This window comes from Phalacrocorax carbo, chromosome 22 (assembly GCF_963921805.1).
Source record: "Phalacrocorax carbo chromosome 22, bPhaCar2.1, whole genome shotgun sequence".
Lineage (NCBI taxonomy): Eukaryota > Metazoa > Chordata > Aves > Suliformes > Phalacrocoracidae > Phalacrocorax > Phalacrocorax carbo.
Window position 1 is genome coordinate 3,038,464 of NC_087534.1, and position 15,972 is coordinate 3,054,435.

Here is a 15,972-nt window from a genome sequence, read left to right on the forward strand (position 1 = left end):
CCCAGCGGTGTTGAGCTCTGGGGCAGGCGCAGAGCCCGAGTACACTCGCTCCCGGCACCGCTGCCCACAGGGGGTGAGCAGAGGGCTCGGGCAGCACTAAAACACAGGAGCAAGGCTGGCTGCCAGCTCAGCCCCCTCACTGCAGACAGGCAGACCCAGGCAGTCAGCTTGACATTTTATTTGGGTTTACGACGGACAGATGGTTCCCAAGTCAGTGTTTAAGGCCCGCACCGCCCCCCAGCCTCAGGACAGAGCCGCCGGTGCTGCCGGGGCTCCTGGCCAAAGAGCAGCACTAGCAGCGCCGGGCAGGCTGAGTGCGGAGCAGGGGGTGCCCAGGCAGAGCAGGGGACGGGGCGCGCCTGGCTGCCAGGCAGCCCCCCCCAGCTCTGTTAGCAGCAACACAGGTTTGAGCAAGCAGCCTTCCCTTTCTGCCCTCGCTGCAGCACCCACACATGCTGGCCTAATCGGGACCAGCGGGCAGGGCGTCCGGTCCACAGTGCAACTGGGAATGAGCCGATGGCCCCAGCGTTGAGCCTGAGGCCACAGGCACAAGTCACACAGGTCCCTTAAGGTGTGGTACCACCGCCAGTCCCCAGAGCTGGCCCACAGCCAAGGCACGGACACCAGCTGAGCAGGCCCAGGGCAAGGGGGATGGCAGAGGCAGCTCTCCAGGTGGGAGAGTTGCAAATTCAGTCCCAGAGCCCCCAGGTCCCACAGGGCTGAGCCCCCAGCCTGGGGCACTGGGGAGGAGATGGCGGAGACCAGGGAGGAGAGCCTGGCTGAGGTGGTGGAGGGGGCCAGGCAGGAGGCTCGAGCCGTGGCTCTGGTGCTTGTTAGCCGATGCTCCCTCCCTTCAGGCTTTTACAGGAGACTCTCCCCAGCTTGGTCAGGAAGTTTCTCTGCTGCCACTGGGCGATGCAGTCCTCGGAGATGCGGAAGTCAGCCTGGGGAGCAGAGCGGGGAGGCAGGGTCAGGCCTGGGCCACCAGTGGGGCAGCGGTGCCTTGCTTGGCCAGTGGGGAGGTTTGTCTCCTCCACAACTTTGCTGGCAGTAGCAAACACGGGCAGTGAGCGACAAAGAGCTAATTTGGAGTCACCCAGAGGCAGGGACAGTGACACCTACGTGGCCTTAAGTGCTGCCCCACTCAATGCCTGGAGCCCCAGCTACTCCAAGCTGTGGTCCAGCCCCCCAGCACAGCCCCTCACCTGCAGCTTCTCGAAGACCTTCTTCTTCGGCTTGAGCTCATCATCAGGCTCCCCACCCTCGTAGCCCTCCACGTAGACGCGCTCCCCAGCGCAGCACCCGGCCGGCGGGTCCAGGGGCTCCACCTGCCGCGGTTCCCCAACACTGTGGAGGGACACGGAGGAAACAGAGTCACCCCAAGGAGGTACCCACCGCTCCTCAGCACTGCTGAGCTCCGGGGCAGAGAAGGGGGTCTGTGCTGCACCCCTGGAAGGGTACATCCCCGATGCCCTGCTCCCTCACCTGGAGGCACACAGCACCATGCCCTGCGACTCCACACCCCTCATCTTCTGGGGCTTGAGGTTGCAAAGCAGCACCACCAGCCTGTCCTGCAGCTGCTCCTTGGGGACGAACTGCACCAGGCCGCTGACCACGGTGCGGGGCTCAGGCTCGCCCACATCAATCTTCTCCACATACAGGCTGTTGGCATCCGGGTGCTGCCAAGCAGAAGTGAGGTGAAGAGCAGGGGAGGGGACTGGGGTGGCAGAGAAGGGGGCAGACCCCACACACACACTGAGTGCCCATGTCACCATGTGGGAAGGTTACTGCCCTCTCCTTGTTGTGCCCATACCTTTTCCACGCTGATCACTTTGCCAACACGAATGTCCAGCCGGGATGGCACCACATTCTCTGGCTCCGAGTTCTTGGTGCCCTTCTCTGCAGGCTCTGAAGTGCAAAGGGAACAGTTGTGCCACTCAGCTAAACCCAGGGAGCTGGCCAGGCCCTGGGGAGCACACAGTGACCCCCAAACGCTGGCCCTGGGGCCTACTGAATTCCCTCCTTGTCTCTATACCACAAAGCACAGTCCCTCCTCCACTCTGCTGGCCTCTCAAGCATCAGAGAAGCACGTTGGCATCTGTCCTCTCTGGGACAGGCCAACAGCACTGCCAGCACTGGCCTTTCCTCAACTTTCCTAACACTCTCCAGGGCTGCTCCTGAGACTGAAGTTTCAGACCTTCTCTCTAACCTCAGCACCTGGAAGGACTCTCTCCCACCCAGCCCTGCATGGCCAGGGCCCCAGTCCCACGAGCTCCCAGCACCTCCTTACTGGCTTTGGACGGGTTGGGATATGCTGCGCTGGTCAGCTGCTTCAGTTCTGGGCTGTTGAATTTCTCTCTGATGGGGTCAAGCAGTTTGTTCAAGGCTACTTCCACTGAGTTCTTCAGGTCTCCGGGATGCACAACCTGTGTCACGACAAACGGATGGGTTCCTGCATGGTTTCCTCCAGGGCACGAGGAACAGCAGAATTTGAGTCACTGATCTGAGTCCAGAGAGGTAGGAACTGGAGATCACGCAGGGCAGGGAGATGAACCCCAGCACTTGGACTGATTCCCTCTCAGAAAACAAAGCCCCTTTTCTGGACACTTTTTCTTGCCGTCTCAGCTAGGAACAGCTGAAAGTTAAACTGCTGCTCTGTTCCAGGATGCGGCTGATGTGGCCCTGTCCTGCACCAGGACAACTGATGCCCCCACATCCCTCACCCATCCTCTCACCTTCGGGCTCTCCTGGCTGGGAGCACCCTGCCACCCTACAGCCACTGGGCCATGCTCTGCTCCACACCTTCCCCTGGTGGTGCACGTTTCCATCTCCCACTGCTACTCAGAGACCCCCAGATCACTCTCAGGAGCCTCAGGGACAGGGAAAGCCTCACCTGCTCAGCAAAGTCCTTCTCCAAGGCCTCATAGGCTGTGTAGGTTTTGTTTCCTCCCCATTTTTCTTCTCGCAGAACCACAAACTCTGCAACACAGATTTTAAGGCTCAGATTAACCCAAGCGGAGACTCACCCCCTGCTCAGCCAGATAAACCACCTGTCCCACTTAGCCCAAGAGCCAAGGGGGACCGCAGCAGGGGCTGGGGAGGGGACACCAGGGGCAGCCTGCTTCCAGGGGGACACACTCCCATCCCCTCCTCTTACCCACAGGGAACACTGGCCTCAGCACATGAGCGTGGTGAGCCCCTCACCTGACTTGAGGGGAAAGAGGACGTGCTTGATGAAGGAGAGGACACCATTGTTCTCCACGTTCCCTGGCTCACAGAAAGCCTTTTTCAACTTCTTCTTCACATCCTCCTTGCGGTCCAGAAGGTCAATCTTTGAGTCCTGCAGGAAGAGATTTCCACAGCTCTTTACCCAACCTCTTGCCAAAAAGAGACAACTCGTGCTGGAGTTGCTGCAACTTATTCTTCAACCCCAGCGTGAGCAGAGCAAGAAGTCACCTTCTTCTGAGGTGCAGCCTCTCCACCCCCAGCCATTAACCTGTCCCCCTGCAGAACCCCTGACCACAGCCACCGTTCAGGGACCAACCTCTTCCGATGAGCTCATTTTGCTGCCTGTGAGTCCGGGAACCATCGGATTCATCAAATGGATGCGCTTCACATAGCCCAGGGAAGGAAGGTACTGGGAAAAAGCAAGAAGGCGAGTCATGGACAATCGTCTTCTGAAGATCAGCTTTAACTCACAATCCCCGTTTGCTCCTGGCTCCAGATAACTTGGGTACCCAGAATAACAGGACCCAGAAAGCTATCACGAGTTTGCAAGGTGCTGACAGCCACAGCCAGGGATGCATGGCAGCACTCCAGAGCCCCGCACACCATGAGAGCAACAGCAGGGGCTGCGAAGGGCACTGTGGTGCCAACCAAAATCGCAGACACACTTCTCCCAGTGGATTAGTGAGTGTTTGAGCCCTGAGCCAGGCATCAGCATCACAGGGGGCTCAGAAACACCCCCCATTTCTCACCTTCTCTGCAAACGTGAATATCTTCCTCTGATCGACTCCTCCAAACTGTGCATCAACCTTGAGGTACTCCTCATCCAGGGCCTGCAGAGACACGCGCACAGCCTTGAGACTGGACCCAAGACTCCACGCTCCAGCTGTGCTCAGCCTTTGGGGTCCTGCCTGTCCCCCAGGATCTGCCCAGCCTCTGCCAGGACACTCCCTGGGACGGTCAGATTTTCCAACTGCCTCCTGTCCTGAGTCACTGTAAAAGCAGCTCTGTGTTCGGGTTAACCCTGGCATTCAGCCTCACGTGTCCCTGCGGTCCTGGCTTCGCCCAGCACCTCCCCGGCCAAGAGGCTCTGCTGACCTGCCTCGCCATGACGCACCTGCAGGCCTGGGTAGAGCAAACCGCTCAGCAAGGGGTGCTCCACCTGCTTCACCACCTCCGCTCCCGCCTTCTTCGCGTCGTGCTGTGTCACCACGGACGAGAGGCGGTACACGTCCAGCGTGTACTCCCTGTGGGAAGGGACAGCGCTGTTAGCACTGGGGAGAGGGACATCTTTTATAGCTGCTTCATGTGAACACTGGTTCTGACCACATCAAGAAGCGCTAAGGCCTTGAGGCACCTTTGCCTTGTTCCCTGGGTGGCAGTGCCTGGGCACAGGCTCAGGAACAGGGCTAGGTCAGGCTCTTCCTTCCCGAGAGAACCAGGTGCCCCAGGACTCACTTGCTGAGCTGGTAGTCAGTGCCCCGGACGAACTTCAGCTTTTCCAGGGGCACCCCAATGCTCTCCAGCATGGCTTTGATCACGTTCTCGTAATAGCGGGTGCGCAACTCCAGCAGCTCCCAGGGGGCTTTCATGTTGTCTAGGTACGCATGGAGGTCAGCAAAGAGGATCGTCACCTGGTACGGAGGGGGACAGGGTCAGTACTGCGTGTTCCCTCCCACCAGCGTGGTGATAAAGTCCCGCAGGGTCTGAGGCCCCAGCCCGGCTGCTCACCTCACAGCCTGCCTTCAGGAAATCTGCGATCTTGGACATGGGCACAAAGTAGGCCACATGCGGCTTGCCCGTGGTGGCGGTCCCCCAGTAGATCTTCAACTCTCGCTCCTTCAGGATGGCCATGAGCTTATCCTCCCCCAGCACCTCCTGCAGAAGACCACGACACACACACACCGTCGCAGCTGAGCCTCCTTGGGGAACCCGCTGGGGTGGCTGGGGCAGGACAACGTCCCACCCTGTTATCCCGAAAAGCTGGTTCATTCACCCGGTGTGCAAAACGCCAAACTACACACAGAGTGGAGGTATTTTATTTAATTCATTTTTGCGCGAAGATGGGTGCTAAGTGGTAACCCACAAAGCTAGCACCCTGCACCGAGAAACTACGAGGAATTTATACAGTTCAATGTGTCAGTCAGTGCTAATATTCACACCCCTCAGCTAATAAGTGGTTAATTTCTTTCTTGTTTCAGCTTAAAGGTACAGCTCCCTTTACATTTACCATGCAAGCTCAGAGAGTGAGGGGCTTATTGGGGGGTGGGATGGGGTGTGTTCTTGGCCTATGGGTGTGATTTTTAGTATTATAATGATGAGAGTTCACCTAAAGGACACTTTGTTTTAACTCTTATCAACACCCCAACTAGTTGTTCTCCTTGACTATGCACTTTATCACCCCATCCTCAGCATCTTCCGAGGCCGGATGTTCCCTTCTATCAATCTCTTAGCTTTCCTCAAGGATACAGTCGTAGAACAAGTGCTTCCCTATCTCTCAGTTCCCTTCTCGGGCCGTCAAATTCTGTTTTGCCGGGCTCACCTTGGTTATTGTTATGGCTTAGCAGAAAATTCCATTTCCTTCGGGATATCAACCCGACGCGCCCAGGCCCCGGCCCACCCTGCACGCGGCGTGTCCCCGGGGCTGCTGCCGGGGCCAGAGGCTGACGTGGGCCTCTCCGCCACACCGAGGGCCTGCCCTGGTCCCGCTCCTCCCCCTCTTCCCCCTCCGCGGCCTGCCCCAGCCCCGACCCCCGCCGGTACCTGCAGGTTCCGTGTGATGAGGTGGTATTTCTCTTGAGGGCCGGGCGCGGGCTCCATAGCGGCGGCTACAGAGAACGAGACAGCGTTACCAGAGGCACCAGCCACCCAGGACCCCCCCGGCTCCGCCCGGTGCCCGAGGCCGCCCCGGTCCCCCGGCCCAGCCCCACCGACCTCCCCCAGGTTGCATCAGCCCCGCTCGGTGCTCACCTACCCAGCCTGAACGTCACTTCCGCCACTCGAGCGCCGAGCTACCGATGAGGAGAGAGCGGGACACGCAGACGTTGGGGCGGGGCCGGACTCCACCAATGAGGCGGCGCCTCGCGCGCGGGGAGGGGCCGGGCGGCCTGCGCCGTTAAGATGGCGGCGGGTGAGGAGGGTACGGCCCGTTCCGTCGCCAGGCCCGCCCCAGGCCCCGGCCGCTCATTCCTGTCGCTTTTTCTTTATTTATTTAGGGTTTTTAAAAGTCCTTTTTCCAGGTCGGGGCTTGCGGGGGACACCCGGCGCCTAGGCTGCCTGGGAGGAGGAGCCGGGGGCGGGCGAGCTCCGCCCTCGGGGCGGCCTCGGCCTCGCTGCGGGGCTTGGGCGGCCCGGGGGTGGGGTGGTACCGGGGGTGGGGGCTCCCATGGGGCTGCTGAGGCAGGGGCAGGCCCGTGACGGGGACGAGCTGAACTGTGAGTGAGCGAGGATGAGGTTAGGGACCGCTGGGGGCGAAGTGCTGGTGCTCGCCTTTGTGCCCAGGCGGGATGAGAGTGGGATCCCCCCACGCCTCCAGAGTTTTCTTTTTCAGAGAAGGTGTCTCATGTGGTGGGCAAACCACAGGGCTGAGGAGGCCGTTAACCTGTGGTCCGTGATTGTCTCTTCTAGCCGGTGCCTGCTGCTTCCCCACCCTCTCCTCAGGAAGCGCACATCCCAGAGCAGTGCAGTGCCGCAGGCCTGTGAGCTCTGCGTCTGGCTGCCAGGAGCAGAGGGGTCAAGTCGGCCAGTCCGTGAGCCTTGGCTGAGCTGTGTTCCTCAGTAGCGTTGTCTTTTGATCTCATTATTTACTGAAGCTGTGCTAGAAACCCACATAAAGCATGTGTAACTTTCCAAAGAACCTTCTTGTGGCAGCCCTGAGGAGAATGGCTCATCCATGGCTGGTGGTTCTGTAGCTGGGAGTGAACTGGCTCCAGCATGGTATGACCATATGAGGCCAGCAGCAGGCAGCCTTGTCTTACATCAATTTAAGAGCCATTTAAACTGTTACAGAGCATTACCCTGGTGTAAATCCTTGAACAGCCCCTGAATCCAACACGTGTCCATGGGGAATGGCAGGGTGCTCGCTCTGAGCTTGTGCATCATTGGTCACATAGTTACCTGAGTTCTGTTTCCAGAATCACTTGGTGTAGGGCGGAAAGTACAAACCCAGCATAGGTTGCTATTAGGTGAATTGGGAAGCTCATGGTAGTAAAGAAACCATTTCCTTCTGCAACTGAGCATGTAAATGTCTCCAAATGTGTTTTCTGTAAGCCAGTTCCAGAAAATAGGCTTAAAATACTTGGTTCTCTTTCAAGTCCGTGTTGGTTAGGAGCTAGATGATCAGACTGCCACACTCTGTAGGACTAAATCCACATTTAGTTTGTTTTTACTTGCCTTTTGTTTCTCTTTGGAGGACCTGAGCACTTGTAGATAAATTGCAGAACTCCAGGCAAGTACTATCTAGAGAGGATTGCCCATGACTCCATATGTTCTTGTATAGGTTTTGTATGTATGTAGGTGATTCCCAAGGTATTTTCTTCCTTCAGTGTGGTTACAGCATTATTCTGAAAGTGTTGATTGTTATTATTTGGACAGAATGACACAGAAGCAGCAGATCTGCCTGGGTTTTATTCCTGCCTGTAACACCCACACACCCCCCCATCATTTTGAAAGCAGTAAGTAGTCAAACCAACAGAAAAACAAAAGGTATTCCATTAAATCTGTTGTCGAAGAGGACAGGAAATACTTTCCTTAGTCCAGATTCTGCTGCTGGGAGAGAGTCAAATGCAGGGCTTTCATATAAAAAGATTCATGTTAGTGTGAGTCCTCACTAGGAGGAAAGCAGATTTTGTTTGTGAATACTTTTAAACTATTGAATTTTACAGGAAGGTTCTTTATCTTCTGATCTTTCATTAGAGTATGCATTTTGTATGAGTGTGTTAGTGACTAATATGCTGCTGAATGTCCTTTTAGCTCCCTGACAGTTACTCTTCCGTTGCTCAGTTTTTCCTAACCTGAAAAAGACTTTTTGTATCTTAGAAGGTGGGGGTTGGGAGACTGGGAAGGTCTGTGAGGCTTTATTTAATACCTAAAGTGCACTCGGTACTTTAAATGTAAGGTCGTAAAGAATGTGATTTGTGAATCGTGGTATCTGGTGGTAGAACAACTGATTTACAGCAGCTTTGGAGGAGATGGTACAGGCTGTGTTGGTGATTGGGGCTTATATTAGTCCTGCCTGATAAAGCCAAACAACGTGAGAACACTCACAGAATGAGGGACTGGTGGTTGTTATATGTTGTTAAGACCTAAAATGGTCAGGAGTAGAGGTAATGGAGACCAGGGAGTTAAAATTGTCATGCCTCAGCTAGTGTTTTTCCCTTCCCCATTGCATTAAAGCATCTTTGGAAAACAGCTGAGTTTCTTCTACTTAAGATGTTGTCTCTTGCTGGCAGATGGGAGCTGACTCCTGCTGATTTCTTTTCTGAAAGGGCTGATCAAAGGGCACAAGGATCAGATGAACTTCAGAACAGGCTTCCGGAGCTGTAAGCAGAAGGCACAGGGTCAGTGAGATACAGGATCCAACAGCAACATGGATGACAATTCCCCTCATGCCTTTGGGCTTTGTCTTTGTCATGAATTTAAACCTACTGTTCATACTACAGTTCTTGGGGCCAAAAGGCTGTTGGATTCCACAGAGCAGGTTCAGGCCCTACAGTCAGCTAAGAAAGCTTGTGTGTTGAGTCATCACTGTAGCACTCCAGATCCATCAAAGACACTGCTGCTCTGTTCCCCAGATGCTGCCTGCTTTCAGGGATCCTCTCTTTTTTTGGATGATACTGGCCATGATGGCCTTGTTGCCAGTTCTTCTGCAACAGAATATGATGATGTAGCCATTTCTCTAGATACAACCAGATGTTTTGATGATAGCGAGCCAGATGACTGCTTGTTGGAACTCTCAGATGGCGAAGAAGGGAATTCTCCTTTCAATTACACTGAGGAAGAGATCCAGGAAATCTTGGCAGATGATTGTGTGGAATCTGAGCAGTACCTAAGTAGAAAAAGCACCCTGAGCCAAAATGTAAATGGAGAGAGTGAAAAGGATGAGACCAGCAGCTGCCCTGGGGCATCAGTCATCAGTGAAGATGCAAATGTCACCTCAGAGATCGAAGAGAGGCCAACTGAACCTCAGTCCAGAGAGTGTTCTTCAGTTGGCTCTGAAAGTTATCCTAGCCTTTCAAAAGAAAGTGCTAGTTTGGATGAGAACCATCTGCAGTCAGCCCAAGTAACTCACTTGCTGTTTGACCTTGACATTCAGGAGCTTCTGAGTCTTAGCCCAGTTGATGCTGACTGTGTAGATCAGCCTCTGGAGGACAATTGTTTGGAGGAAGCCGAAAGAGAAGCTTCAGAAGCAATCATAAATGATTGCCTAGAGTATGATAAAGCTGCCAGTAGCTGTGTTCTTGAATCCTCGGAGGGGCCGATGTCTAACGGCCGGCAAAGCCTGAGTGTGGATTGCTTGGGAAAGACTCCCTCTGCAAGCAGAGATGTGTCTAACTTCTGCGGTGATTATGTGGAAGGATCCATGCCCAATTCTGACCTTGCCTGTGACCAGAGTCCAGCTGATGAGAGTCCAGCACCTGTGTTGCCAAGGTGTCCCACGCCATCTTCTGGGTCCAGAAAGCAAGAGCTTTCCAAAGCAACAAAGAGCTGTTTTTCAAGGAAATTAGACTCTCCAGAGGATGACGAGGGGGAATCTACAGAAGCTGAACAGCCATCAAACAGCATTAAAGTAAGCACACATCTTAATTCTTGTAACTAAGATGTTTTTCATTCCATTCCTGTTGATTTGTACTTGCAGTAATGGCCATACGCACACAAGTGTGCATCTTTACACATTAGGGGAAGGTTTTTCAAGTGGAGGAAAGTGTGATTTTTATATAACTGTATAAGGAAGACTTACATGGAATGATTTTATATTAGGTGTTAATGCCCTTTCTCCTTACCTTCCTAGTTAAGTGATACAGCTGTAGGCCAGATTGTGCAGGAAAAGACAACCAGCGGGAAGAAGCCTGGCACAGTTATTCCTGTGCCACAGGAGGAGGAAGAAAGGTAATTTCTTAGGAGCCTCTAAACACCTTTGCACTTTGAAAAATGCCCCAGCAGTTTCCTAGAACAGTTTGGTTTTATTTGCTACTGGGTTTGTTTATTTTTTTCCTATGATGCACTGAAATAGGGGGAAAGTACTTAATATTTTATCCTGTAAAATAGTGTAAGAGGGGAAAGAATATAGGGCTGGTCCAAATGGGAAAGCAGGTTGCTAAGGCGGTGCTGGGCAGTGGTCTGCAGGGGAGAAGAGATGTTTGTGCTGGCTTGGCTTGGTGGCCGCTCGCCTCCTGGAGTGGTTTCCGGCAGGTGGCAGCAGTGAAGCAGCACCGGGTGCTGTGCATGGGTGCTTGTCTTCTGCTCTCCGGTTCTTCTGGGCCTGGAGTTGTCAGTTTGGTAGCTCTTCCCGGTGGCTGCTGCAAACCTGCTGCACTCAGGTGTTCTGTGCGTTGCTGTTGCCAGCGTGGCCTTGAGTAGCATGAAAAATTTGCTGCTTTTGAGGGCTCACTGCAGGTTCATGGCTTGTTAAACAGGACAGTGACTTGCTGGTTCACTCAGCTGACACTCTCTTGCTTTGCTCTCAGCATGTTATCTTTGCAGCTTTATTAAAATAAATACTTTTACTTTTGCTGCCATTGTAGAATAGTGCCACAAGAAGTTCCTGTCTGTACTGGTTCTATAGGACACTTTGTCCTCTCTGTCTTCTGTAACCTAATTTGACAAATTGTCTAAAAACATTAACTCTGTCGTTTATTTTAAAGACTGAAGCAACAGATGTGCATTTCAGAGGTGGAACTTAAGCAAAACAGCTTGAGAAACATTTATATCCAGAGTGTGCGTATCCATATGAAGAAAAAGGCAGTTCCTACACCAGGTAACCCTCGGATGGGATGGGGTAAGGCTGTACTGGTGGGGAGGGCAGAGTGGAGGAGACACCTTTGCAGGAGGCCTGGCTTGCTGAACTTGTATTCTCTGATGTTTTGAATGTACTTGTTTTTCAGAGGGAAATAAAAAGTGCCTCCTACACTTGCTAGCACTACCATACACAGAGTTTCTGCACAGCAATAGGTCTTGTGCCAGGACTGGTTCAGATGAGTTTCATAGTTTGGGATACCTGGGAAACATTATACAGGGGGTTTGCTGCAGTAAATCAGGCGTGCTCCCAAAACAGGCCCATGTTACCTGGGAAGAGCAGAGCTGAGCTATCAGCTGTGGAGGTTTAAAGGAAGATGTCTGTAAAGAGCAGGTATGGATATCAGCTGTATCTGACGGGTTGATGGGTAGAACTGGGATGTTCTGAAGGGCAAAGAGTGTTCTGGTAGCTTCCAGAGATAGTCTCCCACTGGTTATTCTGAGTGTTCATGGATGCAATAATTGTCATTTCTTGAGAGTTATAAGAAACTGACAGTTTTGTGGCTCATTGCATGGAGCCTGCACTTATCTGGGCAGCACGAACAGCTGCATAGCCACAGGGCTGCTTTCCAGTGTATGAATACAGCATAAGTAATGCAGAGAGGACTGTGCAAAGAAAGCTAAAATGGCCTGTTTTCTCTTCCTTTCAAATTAAGAATGCAAGACGTATGTTCTGAGTCACAGAAAATCAGGCAAGAGCTCCAAATGAACAAGGCTGGTGAGTGAAATAGAGATCTATTTTGCTGGGGAAGAACATTGTCTGTGATGCACACAATTTGATTTTCTTATTAGAGCAAACCTCTCTTATTCCAAATAGCTGTAGGCTTGGAATTCAGCCTGACAGACAGTGTGGGCTTTCCCAGTTGTCACAGGAAAACCTTCTCCGTGGGCTGACTTTGACCCTGTATGGTACTTCTGTGCACCTGGATCTGCAGCAATGTCTCATGTATCATTTGCGTGGGAGATGCAGAAGTGCAGAACGATCCCAAGAAATTCCTAAAAGAAAATCAGTGGGTTTCAGAGCCAGCAAGGGAATTCTCTTTGGGAAGCAGTAACTAATATATTGCTGCTACAAATCTTTAGCTCTGTTTTGTATTGCAAATCTCCTGGCATTTGTCTCACGGTAGTGTTTGGCTTTGCTATCTCCTCTTCTACATGATCTGTCTGCTCTTCCTTGTAGCCTGTCTCTTGCTCCTTGCTTATATGTTGTCTGTGTGAATTACAGGCTACAGCAGAGGCTTTATCTTTTCACTTATCTGCATGGTATCCTGCACTTGCAGGTTCCCTATAAATACAATTTCCTTATCTGTGTTGGGTGAGTGTGTTGCACTGGATACCTCACATACAGTCTTTGAACAATGACTAGTTGGAAGAAATCCTTTTGTATTCAGAGTAAACTTCTCACATCTAGCCATCTCAAATGAGTTGGGAGATAACCCGTGGTTCTGGTGGTTCTTCTCATTCTAGTTTCTAGAGGATATTCAATCTGAAGAGATAAATTTATTTGCAATTTCCTATAGGAATCTAAGTGCTGCTGAGGCTGCATCAAAGCGGATGTAGAAATGAGATGTGATATGAACATCTGCTTGGAAATGGGTGGCTGAAACTGATAATTGGCCACAAGATTTCTGCCAGCTGACCATTTGATAGCACTCACACTTCATTATTGCCCATTATCCAACAGGAAATAGAATCATATCCTTCTTGATGTAATCCTCCTGGTTAGTTCTGTATCAGTCTACAGAAACATGAGGGTCCTGCTTTTATAACTGTGACTCTTGGCACTGAATGTTCACACTCTGCCTAGTTTTGTCCTCGGCAATGTACGTGGCTGGATAGGTCTGTTTTTAAAAGGGCAGGGGAAGGACAAACTTAGCAGAAAAAGCATTTCTCTCTCTGAACATAGCCTTCCCTTGGTTTCCACTCAAACATCTGTACGTCAGGAGATCTGCTTTCGCAGGTCATTAACATTGCTGTTGTGCATCCGGGATAGGGCTTGCACCACCTGCTGCTCAGACAAGTATTCTCATGTTACTCGGAGCAGCATCACTCTGGCAGAGGCATGCACCCCGGGTACCTGGGAAGCTGAGCTAGCTCCTGTCTGACCTCCAGCCACTGCTTTCTCTGCTTCTGCTAGCAGGACTCCACCAGGAGTTCTCCTTGAGCGTTGATTTGTTTGGTAGAGGATTATGATGCTTAGCAATTTTATCAGACTTCTTACAACCTGGGCAAAACATGATAAATTAGTTTCTTGGATCCCTCTTCAATCAAAGGGAGAGGAGAAGGAGGAAATACCTTATAAAAAGTCACAGACCATCTGGTCTTACTGTGATAACAAAGATAAGTATCTTTAAAAACCCAGACAGACCAGGTTTAAGGTGATGGAAAGGGAGAATAGTGTAAGGAAACTTATGGAGAAACAAATCTGTGAAATATAAATAAGTGCTGTGATAGCAGACTCTGCCTTGAAAGAGTCTGGTCTGTTGACTGATGCTGAGCTGGCTGAGGAAAAGACTTGAAATGGTTCTTACCTGCCCAAACACATTTTGCTTGAAAGGAAGGCATACAGGGAAGGTACAGGACTTGAGCTGTGCTGACATAAGGGAGGATTTATATTTATTGCTGAGCCTAGGAGGGAGATTTCACTCCAAAGCAAATGAAATCCACCTACAAACCCTAAATTTCAAGAGGGATGTGAGACGGGGTTTGGAGTAGGGGATGGGGTAGGAGCTGATAAGCAGATTGCAAGGAGGCTTACTGTGAGGGGGGTGGTGGGAGGAGTTAGCTGGGCTCAGCAGAGTGTGATACTCCCTAGTCTACACAACTGGTCCAGGGGCTTCTCTAGTGGCAAACCACATGGCTTTGGTTTGCAGGTGGTACTTCTGAGGTAGAGCTCCTGGTTTCTAAATGAGAGCAGAACTTGCCTGAAAAATCTAATCTGAAATCTGTAGTTTGGCCTCAACTGTTATGGAAGGGTGGGGAATAGACTGTGAGGAGGAAGGAACCAAAGTGTTTTAAGTTCTGCTCCATGGCAGTTCACTTTATCTAGGGTGTCATTGTCCCCTTTCCTCGTGTGTAATGGCCATAAGAATTCCTACTCTGGGTTTTGGGTTAGATAGTTATGTGAGGCACTGTGATAACAGCTCTCTCCAAGTACCTGATGGTGTTAGTCTGCTCCTGTGACTTTGCCTCTTGCAGAGGAGCTCAAACCTCTTTCTGGTGTGAAGTACTCATGAGTCATGGTGGCAGTTTGCACAACTTCTTGCCTTCCCTCGGGTGCAGGGGTGAAGGGTGTGCCCCCGGCAGTAGGAAATGTCCCCCTGGTTTGTGTGACCCGTTTTGACTGTGACTCAGAATGGCAAGGAAGGGGGACTTCTACATAAGAAGGCTGAGAATTTGTGAGAAGTTGTGATTTCTTCTTGTCACACACATCTTGCATCAGCTCGTTGCAGACAACATAAATTGTTGTGTGACAGCTTGCCTTTTGTTAGCTGCCTTGGAATGCCTCCCTTCTTCCTAAACAGTGCAGCCCAAAACCATGGATTTTTTTGCAAGAACAATTCTGAAATCTTTTCTAGAAGTATCTTTTTCTTTTTTTTTTTTTACAAGAAGTTATTTCTTCGGGTAAATAAAAGCTGATACTGCAGTTTATGAAGGAGACCTGGGTTTGCTCGATACACTATGTTCCCTGGAAAGGAAGTGGTGGTATGCAGAGCCATGATTCACATTAATCACATGACGGCAGTGGCAGGATGGAAAAACCGTTGAGTTTTGACTGGGCAAGGACACACACTGTTCTGTACTGAGAGCACCTTGAAACAGTGGACTTCAGCAAGGGCGGTATTCCAAGGAAGTTGCCTTTCACTAAGCTGTAGTACCTGTCCTGAGTGAGCAGAAGGGCAAATGCTACAGCAAGGCTGGAGTTACTGGTGGTTTCATATTTTGTGACACCAATTCAAGGATTCTTGAATTCTGCTGAACCATCTCTTGCCAGGGATTCACTATGCAAGGCCTTTGGATCTGCTTTTTTGGGTAGAGGGGCTTGTTCTGTGTGCACAGATAGCACTGGCTGTAAGATCAGTCGAGCGCTTGAGCAGTGAGTAAAAGTTTGGTGCTCTGTGACCCATGTAACCCTGACCTAGAAAGACCTCTTGGGAGCAGCCTGAAAGATCCAGTCACAATATAGCTTTTCTGAATGTTATGATAAATCTATGTTGAGTGTAACACAGGTATCTCTCCCCAGCTGTTGGCACAAACAGTTGCTTTGCTGGCTTGAGACCTGTCAGGCCACTGCTCTTGCTGAGCAACTGCTGTAGAAATGAAACTCCGTGTTGTGCACGTGGCAGCCCTGTGCCAGCCAGATGCTCCTTCTCCAAACCAACGGTTCTGGTAGTGTTTTTGCAGAGTGACCCCTGTGGTTGCTCGTTCTTCAGATGGCTCTGTGGATTATAAATGCCATTTCCTGAGTTCTGCTGATGCCTGTGCACAAATACGAAAAAACCAAGATAGCAGAATTGGCCTTTTCCAAAATGCAGAAGGGGTAAAGCAGCCTCTAATGATGTGGAAAAGCTTTGTAACACTCTGAGGCCTGGAGATAACCAAGCTTGTTGAAATTAAATTTGTTTTTTAATCTTGCTCCTATAAGACTATTTAAAGTTTGTGGGGTTTTATCTCGTTATTTCAGAACGTGCTTAGATGTAGCAAATGAGAGTATTTAATGCGTGTACAGCACTT

At 51.2% G+C, this 15,972-nt stretch overlaps 2 protein-coding genes across 8 annotated transcripts in view; one reads left to right on the top strand and one right to left on the bottom strand.

The window, feature by feature from the left end:
• Nucleotides 1-163: 163 nt before the first annotated feature.
• YARS1 (tyrosyl-tRNA synthetase 1) lies at nt 164-6,218 on the bottom strand. Of its 2 annotated transcripts, none has more exons than XM_064471097.1 (14): nt 6,200-6,218; nt 5,989-6,053; nt 4,957-5,103; nt 4,684-4,859; nt 4,343-4,472; nt 3,978-4,058; nt 3,545-3,637; nt 3,205-3,340; nt 2,894-2,979; nt 2,291-2,426; nt 1,814-1,908; nt 1,486-1,679; nt 1,206-1,347; nt 164-944 (listed from the first exon to the last, which is right to left on the bottom strand). In XM_064471097.1, exons 2-14 carry the CDS (start codon nt 6,043-6,045, stop codon nt 834-836), a joined length of 1,584 nt encoding a protein of 527 aa, XP_064327167.1. In that variant the 5' UTR covers nt 6,046-6,053; nt 6,200-6,218; the 3' UTR covers nt 164-833. The 2 variants fall into 2 exon arrangements, with proteins under 2 accessions (XP_064327167.1, XP_064327166.1); XM_064471096.1 differs by lacking the exon at nt 6,200-6,218 and adding an exon at nt 6,160-6,196.
• Nucleotides 5,103-15,972, top strand: part of LOC135316724 (S100P-binding protein-like) — a 29,185-nt gene continuing 18,315 nt past the window's right edge. For 2 of the 6 annotated variants that reach the window (XM_064471103.1, XM_064471104.1), the window contains exons 1-6: nt 6,292-6,364; nt 7,819-7,898; nt 8,712-10,012; nt 10,235-10,332; nt 11,088-11,200; nt 11,895-11,956. In XM_064471103.1, the coding sequence (XP_064327173.1) occupies nt 8,813-10,012; nt 10,235-10,332; nt 11,088-11,200; nt 11,895-11,947 (1,464 nt within the window). In that variant the 5' untranslated portion in view covers nt 6,292-6,364; nt 7,819-7,898; nt 8,712-8,812 and the 3' untranslated portion in view covers nt 11,948-11,956. Of the gene's footprint in view, nt 5,259-6,287; nt 6,365-7,818; nt 7,899-8,711; nt 10,013-10,234; nt 10,333-11,087; nt 11,201-11,894; nt 11,957-15,972 lie in introns of those variants that run through there. The other 4 variants (XM_064471098.1, XM_064471102.1, XM_064471101.1 and 1 more) reach the window with 3 other exon arrangements.

Excerpts from the sequence above, each read along its gene's own strand:
- YARS1 (XM_064471096.1), bottom strand. Across the intron at positions 4,473-4,683 it reads ACTGACTACCAGCTCAGCAA|GGAGTACACGCTGGACGTGT; the intron begins GTGAGTCCTGGG and ends CCCTTCCCACAG. Across the intron at positions 2,427-2,893 it reads AGAAGGACTTTGCTGAGCAG|GTTGTGCATCCCGGAGACCT; the intron begins GTGAGGCTTTCC and ends GTCGTGACACAG.